The sequence below is a fragment of the Paralichthys olivaceus genome, chromosome 8, assembly GCF_024713975.1.
Source record: "Paralichthys olivaceus isolate ysfri-2021 chromosome 8, ASM2471397v2, whole genome shotgun sequence".
Lineage (NCBI taxonomy): Eukaryota > Metazoa > Chordata > Actinopteri > Pleuronectiformes > Paralichthyidae > Paralichthys > Paralichthys olivaceus.
The window spans coordinates 11,335,418-11,352,269 of record NC_091100.1 but is presented as its reverse complement, the minus strand read 5'-3'; the positions used below and the strand labels follow the sequence as shown (position 1 = coordinate 11,352,269).

At 41.3% G+C, this 16,852-nt stretch overlaps 1 protein-coding gene across 1 annotated transcript; it reads right to left on the bottom strand.

Annotated features, from left to right (window-relative positions):
• Nucleotides 1-1,602: 1,602 nt before the first annotated feature.
• On the bottom strand, nt 1,603-15,082 carry lonrf1 (LON peptidase N-terminal domain and ring finger 1). The gene is made up of 12 exons (XM_020100432.2): nt 13,855-15,082; nt 11,090-11,208; nt 9,081-9,203; nt 6,927-7,124; nt 6,590-6,803; nt 6,226-6,331; nt 6,012-6,126; nt 5,776-5,897; nt 5,487-5,645; nt 5,203-5,365; nt 4,915-5,067; nt 1,603-3,240 (listed from the first exon to the last, which is right to left on the bottom strand). Exons 1-12 carry the CDS (start codon nt 14,468-14,470, stop codon nt 3,082-3,084), a joined length of 2,247 nt encoding a protein of 748 aa, XP_019955991.1. The 5' UTR covers nt 14,471-15,082; the 3' UTR covers nt 1,603-3,081.
• Nucleotides 15,083-16,852: the final 1,770 nt, after the last annotated feature.

The following is a 16,852-nucleotide window of genomic DNA, read 5'->3' as shown; positions in this document are numbered from 1 at the left end:
GTCAGAAAGGCTCGTCACAACACGGCTGCATTGCTTCAGTTCTGCAGATTTGTCAGCTGCACTCTTGTTGTTCTGCTACAAAGGTTTTCTTCTGGATGTCGTGTCCCTGGAGAGCAGTGAACTGACTGACTGCTGTCGTGTTTATAGAACATGACAGGCGCCTTTTGCTTTGTGACATGGTGCATTACAGTGGTGGGATGGAACAAAGTACATTTACTCATGTATCTGTACTTTACTGAGGTACATTCATATTTTTCACTCTTACTTCGCCACATATATGAGGAAGTATCTGCACTCTCTGCTACACTATATATTTTTTTTTTACGATGCATTGCATTGCATGTTATATGGGTGGCTTTGGGTCAGGAGGTAGAGCGAGTCATCCACTTGCCAGAAGGACGGTGGTTTGATTCTGTGTGCCAAAGTGTCCTTGAGCAAGACACTGAACCCAAATTGCCCCTGACTATTACTCAAGTAGATTTGTTAATGTTTGAGTACTTCCTCCAGCGCTGGTGCATTGCTATGCTGGAATTATGCATTAGAAGATTGTTAACTGAGTTCACTGAGGGATGCACTAAGTCAGCACCAACACTCTGAGTGGCTGTGGTATTCAGACAGTGAACGACAGCCAAGAAAACTTTCCACTCAAATTTACACCAGCAGCAGCCTGAACTGTGGATTTGAGGTACAGGTTCATGCTGTTGTAGCCAAATTCTGACCTAACCATCTGCAGCCTCAGCAGAGATCAAGATTCATCGGACCAATATGGGTTTTATTCCAAGTCTTTTAACTGTCCAGCTCCGGTGACTCTGTGCCTGTCGCAGCCTCAGATTTCTGATTGGCAGACGGGAGTGGAACCTGAAGTGATTTTCTGCATCCACCGCAATGTTCGCACGTGATGTGCTTTCAGAAATTCATCCCGGTTCACTACAGATGAAAAGAGTGGTAATCAGTTATCCCAGACATTTGTATTCACAGAACAACTGGATAATTTATTATTTTTTCAAGTCATTCTGAGTAAAGACTAGAGACTGCTGAGCACTCTAATACCAGGAGATCCTTCAGTTTCAGAAATTCTCAAACCAGCCTGGCACCATCATCCCATTTTTTACCTCCTCTGATGTTTCATGAGAACATCAACTGAAGCTTCTCACCTGAATCTTTATGTTGCACTGCTAAAAATAATGAGCTGATTGTAAGAGTAGGCAGGTGACCGGTGAGTGTACATGGCTCAACATCTGTAATTATCAAATTAGTGAAACTAGAATAGAGTTCACTGTATAACAGTCCCCTTGTATTCATTAAAGCTGCACCAAATTTTTTATGCACTAAATAAAATCATGGATGTTGATTTTCTTCATCTACTCTCTGGGAAAACAGTGAAAATGTTTAGAAAAGTGCTCTTGCAATGTTTAAGAAGGTAAAAAACAAAGCCCTAAGTCCAGGATTCACACCAACATGTATCAGGTTCTTCCCTCATAAATACTGCATCCTTCCACCAAGCTTCTTTTTTTTTTTTTTAAGTACTCTTTCTTACAAACAAACAGAGGGATATAACCGCATCCCCTTTGGCCAAGGTAACAATAAGCACTGAGGCATACGTTGAAAAAAGAGGTGCATTTATTCTTGAAAATCGATAACTTAAAACATCTGAGCAAAAAAGCAAGATCTATCCAAAAAGCTTTTTTTAACAAATGATATACATACAACAGCCTTGACCTTAATTTTCTTTTTTTCTTTATACACATTGTGAACACATACTGCCTCAAACTCAAGGAGAGGGGGGGAAATGAAATACAATTTAAACATACTATGGCAAAAAGGAATGGTAACCAAGCCAATGCACACAATGCAGAATGTTTTAAGGCAAACACAGTCCCCCCCGACTGCATTACTGCAGGCTTTCTCCTCCGGGCAGACAGAGCAGCTTTGAATGAAGAGTAATGTCAAACTATTGGTGGTCTACATGTGGTTTTTGTCTTATTTTATAGTTGATTTGTTATAGAACTTCTCATAAAAACACATGGTCTAGATGCATCTCAACTTATAAGTTAATTCAAAGGGAAAATAATCTTTGTAATTTTGAGAGGAGACAAATTATACACAACAGAACGACTAAACTCTATTAAACTTTCATTGCAAACTCTCACACTCCAACAGGATCTTTCTAAGCTCCATGACACACACATCAATTGGAAGAAAGAGCTTCTGTCTTCAAGTTAGCTGTGAGAAGAAAAAAAAAAGCACCAAGATGAGATTTCAGGATCGTGACTGTCCGTCCAGAAATCACATCAGGGAAGGAGGCGCAAAATGGCCAATGTCACCATGATACCTTGGAAGAAACTCAAATTGGAAAAACGATGGAAGAAACACAGAGTGTCGTTCTTTCAACAGAAAGGTCCCAAGCCAATTCGTAAAGGCAGCAGTGGATGAATGTGAAAGATGTGAATAAAGAAGAAAACTTGATGCTCTGAAGATTATGTATAATACTTTTATCTTGTGTTGGGACAAATACACCAGCCTGTAGGTTGACTTTGTGTTGTGCAAGTTCTCACTGGTTCCTCCTAACTCGCTATCACTTTTTGGACTTCCAGCATTTATGATTTTGTTCCACAGATTCAGCTCATCCCTTCTCCATATGAACTTAAAAGAAACTTCCTTTACACTGTTCTCACCAGAGAAGAAACAACCTCAGTGAATTCCCTAATGGAGCTACACTCTCATAAACTACTTCAAATATTAACTGAGTGGAGTAGTAACTGATTTTTCAGTAGATAAGTTGGTTTCTTGTAAGTTTTAACTTATTTTTGACAATTGCAGACCTTTCAAAGTGTCCCTGAGGTAGTTTGGTCATTTCTCTGATTTCAATGATCCACAGTTCAAGGATGCTTCAGTTTTGCTCTTAATCTTGTGTGAGATTAATACAAACAAGAGTAAAATGGGGGGGTTATAGCTGCAGAAATAAAAGTTTTGAGGGATCAGATGAGCTGCGGAAGCTGTCGGTGAAGTGCTGACACAAGATTGCTTAAAGGTTGTTAAATAGTCCAATGGATGTTTTACTGGTGGCGAGAGGAGGAAGCTCTAGTTGTTGGGGATGCTCTGTAGATATGTCAGGATGTGCTGGATCTTCACCAGGCGCTCTTTGAGGCTCGTCATGGAGAGGACAGAGAGTTGGTATCGCGGGTCGATGGGCAGGACGGCCAGCAGCCACCAGCAGCAAGCCGGACCGTTGGGAGTTGCCTTGAGGGGTAGAGGAGAAGTATAAGATTCATTATTTCACAAGAAACACTTTTTTAAGAACCCATGATGTTTATTTTCTATTTTCCAAACTATGTACATCTACATACAGAGGTACTGATAGTGATACCAACAAGTATAGTCTTTAGAAAAGAAGTGGTAGTCTTTCTGCCGGTGTAGCGTTAGCCAGAGCGAGCTAACGCTTGTTAATATTTATGAAAAAAAAGTCAAGCACTGATGAGCACAATATACAAGACTGTATTTTCCAGGGGTTGCACCAGTGTTGCCAAATACAACACAAGCAATAAACCATATACCAAAGATAACAATTTCCACCTCCATACAGGGATTGTAGCATGTAATTATTAAAAAACATTAGGAGTTGTATTTTTAAATGCACTGGTATCAGATCATATGCAAAGTCCAGGTATGGTGAAGGGACAACTGATTAATTGTAGAGTATTGAAATATTCTACTTGGAAAAAATGTTTCATGCTCTCACAACACCCCAAAAAACAAATAAAGTGCAAAAACATTTGTATCAGGCAGCACAGGGTGGGGAACAGTTCCCTGGACTTCCAACGTATTGATTGAATCTAAATGATACCAAGTGCAATCAATACACTCTGATCTCACAGCTGCTGGTCTGCTGTAATATTAGAGCTTTAATGAAATCCATTTATTCCTGACGTGGTTTCAAACTAAATGCTCTTTGATCAGGAATCAGGTGAAATGTGATTTTTTCATAAGTCCTGCAGTTATCAAAGTCCAGAAGCAGCTTGTGAGTTACTTCTCTAAAGCACTATGAGCCACACGATCAATGGTTGAATTAAGCTTTCATTTACTGTTCATAGTATTTTAATCATCACAGTATTATATATACATATATTCTCAGCCCTGCCACACCTGAATCTGAGTTACACATCTGAACAAACATCCACATCCTGAGCCACTAACAACATTTTCTTACAAGGATTGGAAGTGAATGATGTTTACAATACCTGAGCTACATTTCACTTAAAGAGACACGTTTACTAGAAGTACCTTTAAGAATTTCTCTCTAGAACAGAAATTACATAACAGCACAAAAGAAACCTTGATGTTCAGTGCTCTGCGTTCCTGGTGAATGTGCACGTGGTAAGAGTCGGGAATTCTTTTCATGACACTCTTCTGACGCAACAAGGCCCGGTGGGATTAGGTATGAAGGACCCATAAAGCTCTTTAGCCTATATTGTCAAAAGGTAGAGCTGCAATCCCATTTAGAGCTACAGGCTCCGAGCTAAGTGCAGACAACAACTGTGCTTCGGTATTAAAATCACTGTGGAAGATGAATCCTTAGCAATAAATGTTTCCCTGAAAGAATCTAAGGGATGCAAACTCATACCATGCCTGCTATCAGGACAAAGTCCCTGAAACAGGGGTACAACCTGTATTCTATCCACTTAACCAAGCTCAAATATCAGCACAAATTTTTGCCCTTATGAACCGACTCTGACTGAAGCTTCTACAGAACTACTACAGTTGACTTGAGAAGCTACAATACAGTAATTTGTGAAATGAAGATTTAACTCCTTGGAGGATCAAACGTGTTTCAGCGATAACCCCGGTGAGCTAATCTGGGCAGGGATTGGTTAAATCTGGCATCATGGGAAGAGATAGACACTGCTGAATGTTTACCTGGATATCGGCTTCTCGTTCGGGCATGGGTCCAAAGTGCTGCAGGATCTGGTTGTGGAAGTGGATCTTGAGGTTCTGAAACCAGACGCGGGCCTGCTCATACACTGCATCATGCAGATCTACAAGTTTCCCAAGCACCTCACTGTCCTGCACCTGACAGACGAGAGTAAGTCGATTAATACCCCTGTCACATACACAGTGGCTGAAACTAAAAACAAAGGCAGTTCGATGTGATAAGGAAACCGACTTGAATGGTGGTTTCATATTTTAAGTCGCTGTTGTTCTTACCCTTGTATCTTCCAAGTGTTCAATGTCCGCTGTGCTGTAACCATCCTTCATTCCTCGGGACAGGACACGGAAGCGCTTTCCTCCGATGGTATCTACTACTGATCGCCCGTCAGGCAGGAAATGGACGCTCCTGATGATCAGCATGCATCCATAATCTACAAATCTGCAGCAATGAACACAGTTTTGAGTTTTAGCAGTTCTTATTGATGTTGTATCTCACTGTGATAAGCAAGCTGTAGATTCATATATTTTGATAGGTTTGTTCTTAATGCCTGCATGCTTACCCTTTCTGGGGATCATTAATACACATCCCGAACTGCCGCGTGCCCGTTTCCATGCAGCGGCGAATCATGAGGCGGTAACGTGGCTCGAAGACATGCAGGGGACAAGGCACGGTGGGGTACGCCATGGTGCACACAAAGATAGGCACATTCTTGGTCAGGCTGCACAGAGGACAAAAAGTAGATACGCACACTGAGTCCCTTTGAATCTTCTCTACAGAGACAAATGTGACAATGAACACTTCATCGGACTGAAATAGACAAAAATGGAGGTGAAGGAAAGGCTGCTTACTCAGAAAGCTCTCTGGTCTCCTCCAGATGAGTCTTGGTTCTCTCTGCATACTCCTGACTCAAATACTGTTTGATCAACTTGTCCAAGACTGTCGTCACCATGTACTTCCTACATGCTAGATACTGCAGAGGACAGGATCCAGGTTAATGATTTGTTACTGAAGAGTAACATTTATTCTTGCTTATAACAGATGAATGAATATCTGTATCCATTAGCTGCTTAGACTGTTCATTTACCTCTTTCAAACTCTCTTTACAGAGAGGACACTGAGGTGTGTGGTCCAAGCAGCGTTCAAGACAGTCTTTACAGAAGGTGTGGCCACAGGGCGTCGTCACAGGCTCATAAAACAACCTGTAGTGTTCACATGGATACAATAATCAACTGAATGTTCGGTCATTGTGTGTCGCACTGTAAGCTGGTATTAAAATGTTATGGTGCATGTGTGCTTACCTCATGCAGAGAGAACACTCTAAGTCAACAGGGTCCAGCAGATCCTTGGGAACAGTTCTCCAGGTTTTAGATTTGGCAGAACGTTGTTTGGAAACTTTCACAACCCCTACAATCAAGAAGAAAAATCATTTTAGAATTTATTTTATGGACAAAAGACATTGATATGGTGCTGATAAGATCATTCAATATGATTAGAGTCCAAATTAATGATTTAGAGTGATGGAGTATACGCAGATGAACATTTTACATGCTTCATTTAACCATTAAAACAATAGATCTAGAGCTCAGGTGCAATTGATTTTTTGGGAAATTGAAATATCATCCACGAGGAAGAGAGTACTACAATAGAGGCTTGTCAACTGACCTTGTTTTTTATGCTTGCTACTTCCACTGTCCACAAAATGAGGTTCTGTGTCCGACACTGACAACTTCCTCTTCAGCAGGCTCCCCTTCTCCTGGTCCCCAAGCTGAGGGGCGGAACAAACTCTCTTCAGACCCTCTTCCCCACAGCTGGAGCCGTGCACTCGAAGTGAGTGAGCTCTGCTCAGGTTGGGCCGCTCCAGACTTTCCCAGCGTTTCTAGATGATGACAAGAAACCAAGGTTCAGCCGATGATGATGCTGTGTCAAACGATGTTGTTAAAACTGCACTGAATCAACCCATTCATGAAACCTGTTGAATTATTATCAAGTGTTGAAATACCTCCTGGTTGTCCTCATGGTGGTCCAGATGTGCAGAGGCAGCGCGGACCTGGTCTCGTCTTTGGACTGGGCTCTGTGGCTGAGCTTGAGCATCAGACATGAGGGTTTTACTGCGCAGATGAGGCGATGTGTTGTGCGCGGTTTCCCTTAGACCAACCTTGACGTTCTCATCAGCGGGGGAGAGAAGGTCACACAAGATCTGTAAAAAATAAAAATAACACCTCAGTTAGTCAGAGCAGAGCTGCTGAGCCCCCAAAGTTTCATCGGAATTCAGGGTCATGCAATTCTGATGTAGAAATGAAATGTCCTCAGGGCTTAGGTGAGTATCAGGTCATTCAGCTGGTGCAAACACACTGGTGTCCATATTTGGCATATTTTACCTTAACAATCATAGAGTTCTGTGGTAATCTAATGGATGAAGTGCAAACCACATAGCCACAACACTAAATGATAAGGTGCTACTGCTTTGTACAAACATCTCATGTTTTCACATATTCATGGTTTTTTTTCAGAGACACAAAACGTGTTTTATTTGATAAAATATAAAAAGCTTTGACAAAGGTCTCACTTTACTGCTAAGATTCTGATTCTCATTGGAGGCATTTCATTTTCATTAATACCTGCTTTCATTGCTTTTCATTACATGGGAACAGGGGAGTTCTTCAAGACATTACAGGCTGCACAAACTTGATTTGATGTTTTATTAATGAGCGCTGTCTAGCTCCCACACAGTGTCACTCTCTCAGGATCAGAAAATAAGGTTGACTAATAACTAGAATTACCACCTCGAGGTTGTATGCCTCCACCCACCCTCCAGACTCATACATGGAGCAGTGAAGACTTTGAGGAATTTACTCTAAAAACAGGTACATTTTGTTACGGCCAAGGTAGCGGTGAACTTGACCACTGACCAACAACTTCCATTGCTCTGTTAATTTATGTCCAAGTGGACGATTGTGCGCAATGTAATGAAATTCCCACCAATCATTTCTGATATATCACAGTCACAAGATTGCAAATCTGATCAGTTCAAGTGAACCTTTGCACCAAATCTTGAGAAACTCCCTCCATGCATTCCTGAGATACATTGTGTAACTGCATTTGTGAGAATGAGAAAAAGGACAGAAAACACAGCAAGTTCCAATGTAGCGGTTTTAAGTATATGACACAGATGCATTAAGGCGGGTTCAATTCAACTTTCACTGCTTAAGCAGAAAAATGGACCAGGCACATGGTTCAAAGGGATTATATTCAGTCTCTTAAGAAATCATGGGCGTTTTTGCCGTAACATATGATGAAATAATTAAAAAACAGGTTTGCTTGCACCTTGGCTGATCAAGGTGAGAGAGAACATTTCTCTGCAGAGGCAACAAACTGTCTCTGTCATGTGAGGGGATGCATGTTAGGCAGATTGGAATATCTTGATGCCCTTACTGATTAAAGGGAAATACCATCAATTTCATACTTTTTATTAAGAGAAAATTAAAGATGACTAATGTGATTTTGAAGGTTTCCTTATTCAATGATGACTCAGAGATGATTACGCAAAGATTGAGCTGCATTGGAATTTGAATGCAACATGGTTTGATCACAAAACGTATGCGAACATTGTGTTTTTCTGAGGGAGCATGTAGTATGGCAGACATAACTGTAACTGAAGCAACTATAAAGTTTGAAGTTACTGTCACTGTGATGTTTCGGTTCGTCTATTGAATGTTGCTTAAGTCATTACAGGCAGTCACAGGACTGAGTCAGCTGACAGCTTGTGTGATTCCATGACAGATCCTTCTGATGGAAAGAATGGAGGATGTCCATGTCTAACAAGGTGGATTCACAAACTATAATTTCTGTTATTCAAAGCACACCTATTTATATACTTTCCATATGTACCTTCTTATATGTAGCATAGTGCATGACTACTTTACAGTCAATGTGTTTCTAAAATGTTAAATTGATAAATGCTCGTCCGATTTGATCAGAACCTAAAACAGTTCCACTTCAGTCTCTGCCTCTCACTGTTTTTGAGTCTAGCTCCTCCAGCCTCCTTACACCAACACTGTGTGACCACAGCTCAACTGACTGCCACTCTTGAGAACCACAATATATTTTGTCTGTTTCCCGTCCCACACTGATCACGGCTCGTCAGTTCTCTCACCTTTTCCACTTGTCTTTTAGCACAGGGGAAGTCCTCGTCCACAGACAGGCAGTGGAGGAAGACTTGGAGAGACTCGTCCACTTGGCCCATCTCATGCAGCACCATAGCTTTTCTATACAGAGCCTGTCAGGGCAGAAAACAGCAATGGAAAAAGATCAGTTTTACTTGTGAAGAAACATTATTATTAGATTGAGGTTTCACTCACTATTTTTATACTTCACTGTTTCAAACAGCCAAACAGAACCTATATTCAACTTTTTAAAGATGTGTGGAAGTTGACCTTAATCCCTCCTTTCTCAGTTGTTGTCCAGAAAAGGGTCTTATGTAATGATACTCTTCTCACAACAAGTCAACTCTGTCTAATATAATATAAAATCCCACGTGTTATTGTAATAACACAGTTAAAGTTTTCAAAGAATGAATTGAATAAATATAATGAAATTAAATGTTGCTGGTCTCATGAAGACATAACACAGTATTTACTTATTTGTATATATCACATTGCCATATAACTTATCACTTATCCAATGCAAATTGAAAGTCCTTGAAGGCAGATTGCTGATGTAGGTTACTTTTTAATCCGATCTTTCAAAGTGTTGGTCCAGTCAGTTTACATTAAATCAGACTAGATAACACACTGATGAAACCGGAAAGAACCTCTACTAGTACACAAACAAACAGGATCACCACAAAAATATTCTTGGCTTTTAAATCAACAACCCAGTCATGCACCCAGAGTTAAATTGTAGTTTTCATTCTACACTGATAAATGAACCCTGTCTGAGGCTCTGAGGGCAGCTGTCCTAAATTACCACAGCTGGACCACAGTGGAGGCATAACATCAGGTAAAAACATTTGTACACACTTTTTATCAAGAGAAAACTACAGACATCTGATGCGATTATACACACTTCTTTATACAACGATGATTCCGAGATTATTACATAAAACATGAGGGATTGAATCCGACACGGTCTCGTCATAAATTGCAGTAAAGTGTTATGTTGTTCTATGTGAATGCAATGTTGTCAACATGAATCTACTGTATGTTACTTATATAACTGTCTACTAAATGGTGCTAGTGTCAACACAGGCAGTCACAGGACAGATTCCACTGACAGTTTATGTAATTCCATGACGGATCGTCCTGATGGAAGGAGTGGATCATGTTCATGTCTGAGAAGATGGATTTTAAGATTCTGATTTATTAACTATATTTATTTTATTTACTTTATTTCTACAATGCACTTTGTGTTTGTGGCATAGTAGGTAACTATTAGTAGTATGTATTTGTTTTAATAGCAAATTCTTTTTCAAATTTGCACCCATTGGCTGTTTAAATAAAAGGCAAAAATGCTCACTCTTCACCTCTAAGATGCAAGATAATCTTTTGTACCAGATAAGTAATATCTGTGGAAGTCAATGCTTGATATCTTATTAAAACATCAAAGTTGTTAGAGTTCAACTTTGATTTTGTTGACAGTGTTGACTCTGGCTCCTCTGGCCCTGTCACTGTGACCTCAGCTCAACTGACTCCCAGTCTTCAGGCACACAACATATTTCTGTTTCTCCTCTCACACCGCCAGGGGGCTGATCCCAGCTCCTTCACTCAATCACCTTGTCTACTCGTCTTTTAGCAGAAGGAGGCACCAACCAAGGTGCATAGAAAGTGTTGAAAATGCCTTGTCATGCAATATCGATTACTCAGGAGTAAAACTCATCAGGGTCAGTGAGCCAAAAAGCATACAACACTGCTTAAACCAAGATTTAATAACACAGATGAGTCGCTGTCTGACATACATCACGTTTACGAGAGTATCTGAACCACAGCCAGACATAAGCTGGGCTCAAACTGCAGGAATATAGGGCCAAAATAACCCTGATTCAATGCTAGGTTGAGGAGAAATCTGGTCTGGAACCTTGGTCTGTACTGATGTTTGGAATGTATGGTAAAACTTTTTCCCATTTTAACAACAGTGTGATTAATAACTGCAATATCAGTGACTTACTTCAGCAGAACAGCTGGACTCGGGACAAAATTCTGTGTCCTCCAAAGCAAGGCGATACTGTTTGAGAGCCATGTATGCTTCCGCTCGAGACAACCGCGCCACCACTGTGGAATCTGGATCTGCAAAAGACATGAGACGAGAGGGGAAGAGGACAATCAATAATTTAATGAGTAAATCCGCAATCTTTTTCTATTTGCGTGAATAGGTGTTTTTTTACAGAAAGCTTCAAATACCTATAATTTACTGCAAAACCACAACAACAAATAAATATTAACTGTGTTACTCAACTCTCTGCAAACAATACAAATGAAAATGAGTTGCATAAGCCTGAAAGAGCCACAAGATATCCGTGGGTTTGACACATCTCTTCCCCGTAGTGGGCTGATGTAAAAAGCAACACAAGAGTCTCAAACCCTGTTAAAATACACAAAATGAAGCTTTGTACACACAGACCTCTGCTTCGTGTTGATGGTAGCAGCGTTCGTTTTGTGGCACAGCTGCCATGTTGGATGACAACAAACATTATAAGACCTAAGACCTACACTTTAAGCACCTTTAAAAGTCAAAGTTACAAAATATTTACGAGTGTGTGACTATTAACATGACCATATATTCCTTGAGCTGCAGTACAGACATTTGGTGTTCACCTAAATACCCAACCTTTTGAAGCAGACTTTACTACAAACATCGTTGACTGATGAATTCTGTTTATGCACCAGGTTTGTCTGCATTTCATCATAAGTTCAGTCAGTTCAAATTTTCTTCATATTTCTGCACGACATGCCATCAATCCCTGTAATGCATTACTTATCATTGAGACGTGGAATTCGGCTCAATTGTCTAATGTATGGCAGATGCTAATATGCAAAGGTAGCTGGACTTGTGATCTTAACATCAATTACGTGACTCTGAATATCTGGGCATTACTGTCCAGCTTCTATAAAGATGTGCAACAAGACTGAGGGCCAGAGCTGTCAGACGCAGGTGGTATGAGTGCGTCACTCCCACAGTGGAATCAGTCGAGTGAGTCCTTCTCAGAAAATGACCAGACCAGTTATTATCATATGGCATGTGTGTGTTGATGAAGGAAAACAGGATACATACACACACACAAACACACACATATATATATATATATATATATATACACACATTGACATCTAAGAGATTTTAAGCAGTAAAACTTTACTTGTAATAACTTGCTTACGCCTGTAAGTCTTTCACTAACTATCCCCGCAGACTATGTTTGAGTAACAGAGGTCAACGCATTATATCACTTGACCCAAATACAATGGAGTTTTCCATGAGCTCTCATAACCAGGGTGAAGGTCCACAGCTATACTTTCAGGCTTTAGGGCCAGACCAGCGTCTGACTTTTTTAAACTCGTACAAAGAGGATCTCAATCCACACGATAGATCAATATGGCATTTAAAACTAGCAATACCCACATGACAGCTGCAAAGGAATGCGTGGATACGGAAAGGCTCTATGGCTTCATCCTGTTTAGTTAAGAGCAATTATGGATTTTATGGTTTTCATTTTTTTTTAATTTTTATGTATGACTTCTATTGCAGGGCAGTGCTTTACCCACAATGCATGACACTATTTTAGATTGTGTTTAGAATTCATGATTCCTTGAGGGCTCTTCAAAAGCAAAGAAGTAAAAACAACTGTCACACTAAACTCAGGTCTTACAGATATCTTGAGATTCTTTATTTTATAAATATATGTTTATATAGAGGGCAGTGACTTATAATTGCTATTGTTATCGTTAATTATCTGAATATTTTACATCTGATCAATTAACATGTAAGTCAATGAAAAACAGAAAATGTCTTAACATTGAACTGAGCTGAGGGGGACATCTCAAAATATCCTTTTTAATTCTTCAGTCTAGTGATTTATCAATGAATCAGCAGTTTCAGCTTTACAGCCTTTTATGACATATAAAAAACAACAAGTATTCACATTTGAGATAAGACCTCCTACTGTGTGACATGTATGCTCCATAATTAAATTGAATTTAAAACATTTGCCACTTGGTAGTTTGTCAATAGTGAAATCGATTGACTGGATGAATTATTCCAGGTCTGTCATCTAATTCACTTCACCTATGCAAACTTTTTGCAAGTACTGTTTGGAATTGAACCAGCAACCCTTCCAGGAACCAACTTCCTGAATGCAAGATGATTATCTAAACATGTCCAACAATAGAAGAAGTGCAGTGAGTTTCTCTTGCATAATATCAGACTATGTTTTTCTGCCTGCAGCAGGTTCATTGTGTGGACCACCATCCCCCCACTGGCCTCTAACTTGACCCACGACTGCTGCACTCACCCCCGGTTTGAATACTTGAAACTTTCAGCTGCCATAACTATAATCGAATACAGTGGACTTCATCCAACAATGACAGAACGCGTGTCACGACCTGCCTTACGCAACCTGCACGCACCGCGCATGCGCAGCCGGTGAACTTTCGTAAGCTGGAGCTGGCGTGTTACGCCACAGTCAGTGGGCGGAGCCTGACAACTGAACAACACATGGAGCGTGTTCCACTTTTCAAAATGTTGCTCAGGGAAGCTCGAGCTTCAGCCACAACAAAACACACACACACACACACACAGATCACCGTGGTGAAGCAGGTGCATGTTGGTTAAACACGCGGGGGGTTAATGGCGTCTCAATACAAGCCGTGACCCTCCGGCGGCGGCGCCGCACACACGGCTAGTCAACACAACATGGATGCTGGGTTCCCCACACTCACCGCGGTGGATCACATCGCTCGCTAACGTGGCGGCCTCCTGGAAGTGTTTCCTCCGACACAGCTCGTCCACGTCACCGAGTGTCTTTGACGTCCTCGCTTCGGAGGGGAACCATTTCTCCAGGAGTCCGCACAGAACCACGTTAGCCCTCTCCTCGCCGCCCACAGCCTCGCTGCACAGCCGACATTGCGAGAGCAGCCGCCGCTGTAAGCACCTTTTACAGTACGAGTGTCCACACGCCAAGGTTAGCGGCTCCCCCAGGAAGCCGTGGCAGTTCGGGCAGTCGAACAAGAGGACGTCGGAGTCCGCCCCGCGCCTGTCTCGGACCCGGCCCGCCGCCGCCTCCGTCACTTTCCTCTTGAAGTTGCGGAGGATGCAGTCCACGAAGGTGCTGAGCTGCTCGGGCCGCACGGGGCTGTAGCGCATGGCCGCAGAGAACCAGTCGATGGCTTCTTTCAGGTTGTTCTCCGACGCCAGCGCGTTGGCTTTCTGGAGAATAAGTTGATGGTGGTCCTGGTCCTCTTCCTCCTCCGCCGCCGAGACGGGCTCCGACTCAGCGCCGATGAAGAAGGCGCTCCGCTCCTCCGCTGCGTCCTCCACCTGCGGCTGGAGCGACATTATAGAAGCGTGGATGAGAATTACAAACTACAGGATTGTCTGCTCACCATCCCGGGGACACATCTCCAGAACTGGCCGGGTCCATGTCAGTGAAGCGACCGGACACAGACAGTTACATAAAAAGCTCGGTCACGTGCTCACAGAGTCGCGCTGTGATTGGTCAGAGCGCCTCGGTTACAAAACCTGAACTGCAAAGTTTCATAACTAAGGAAAGGACGTAGTGAAGTTGACTTTACCGAGAACCAGGCTTCTCCTGAACCCCCTGAGTGCAGCCACTGGAATACAGAGCAATGCAATCAAACAGAACCACATTATACAATTCAATGTGTGCGTGTGTTTTTTTTAATGTATATATAAATATGAAGTTTTTGGAGGCTGTACAAAAACTTACACGCAAAAAACACTAATCATAACAGGTTGTGCAATGGAATTTTATGTCACCTACATTGCTGTTTTAAGTATTTGACTTTATCCAACCCGTGTGTGTGAAACAAGCGACTGCCACCTTGAAACACTTGTATGTCAATGCAAGAAGCAAAGTTTGAGGAGGAAAGTAAAAAAAAAAAAAGAGGTGCAATCTCAGATAGCATACAGATGTGGCACTTCAGCCAATGATGCAGCACATCTGGCCTTCTTGTAGCACGGACAAAACGGATGTGAGCTTGAAAGATTTGGTGTGTGAGATTTAGGTGAATGGAATCTGTTGGCAGAAACTGAATATAAAACAATCCTAGTTGTTTTCACGAGTGTGTCACATCTAAATTGTATGAACTATGGTTTTCTCTTTATGGAGGCCGCCATTGTTTTTACTGTCGTCCAAACTGGACAAAGTAAAAACACCTTTTCAGTTTTTATGCAACTGAAGGCTACCACAGGTTCTCTTCATGTCTGGATGGAGAGGGGTATTCAGGTGCAACATGCAACACCACCACTAGATGTCACTAAATTCTATACACTGAACCTTTAATTTGCCTACTTGTAAAATACCAAATGTGGCCCAAAAATCCCCAGACAAATGTGGGTCTTTTTTGAAAACATTTGACGGTGTAATATGAACGTGAAGCTCAAATAGCACATAACAATGAGGGCCACCTTTGGCATATTTGGTTGACATGTCAGTATTGCTATAGTTTTCTTGTGGCCCAGATCTGGCAAACAGGATTGGACTGTCCATGTGATATGTGGGCCAAAACAGTTTTTCTTTGTGGAATGCTCCAAGACTGGATTCACTGCCCAACTGTTTTTTTGGCCGCAAAAGCCCCAGGTTTATTGTGCTTTATTTCTATCTGCATAATCAATTGCACAACTGCACATTTGTTAGAATTTTTCACCCTTGAAGTAAAATATTGTCTATGTCAGATTGGAGCATAGAGTGAGCCTGTGTTATAAAATCAAGCTATAAAACCTTAAGTGTTATTACCTCTACCCTGGGGGTTATGTTTTAATCTGTCATATCACTGGACTCTGCAGTTCCTCCGTATTTTCTTCAGAGAAGGTGCATGTGTGAACGCAAGTGTCAGAGTGCCTGCTCCACCTCTCGCTTGAATAATATGGTGGATTTGTGTCTCCTGTGCATGTGGGAATGACAAACCGCGGGAACCCCTGAAACTCCAAAAGTGTTTTGTGGACTAGAACACTTCATTGGCATAGTGGTGAGTAGATAATGAGTGTCAATCCCTTTAAAGGTTCAGTGACATCTAGTAGTGAAGTTGCCAAACATGAAAGAGAACCTCTAGAAACCTTCAGTTGGGTTAGGGTTAGCATCATAAAAACTCAAAAGGTGTTTAGTTTGTCCAGTCTGGACTAATGTAAAATACATGGCGACCTCCGTAAAGAGGACCTGCTCCTGATGTAAATATAAAGTATGTCAATATAAAGGGCCCATTCTAGGGTAAAGAAAACAACAAGTTGTACAATTTAGACGAGTCACACTTCAATAGGATTATTTTATATTCAGTTTCTGCCAATTGATTCCTTTCCCTTAATGATCATCATAATGTATGAATCTGGAAACTTTTCAAGGACCAGCTGATGTACCACGGACCTCCATGGAATCAGAATGAGAATTTATTGTCAAATAGGTTTACACACAAGGGATTTGCTGTGGTGTGTTTAGTGCAAGCTTAAATATATAAATAGCAAACATTTCAAAAAATGGAAATGTAAACACAATTGAGAATGGTAAATGTTTGTTAATGTGAAGCACTAGGAAGAGTCTTCATTTGTGTACATGTGATGTTGTTCCCTGATGAATAACCTAGTTTCAAATTGTACTAATGAAATGGTCAGAACCGGATGACATCATCCTCATTCACTTGTTCAACCTCATAAAACAAGGTTCAATAAATGCGTCAAAACATCTGGATTTCGTCCTGAGCTTCT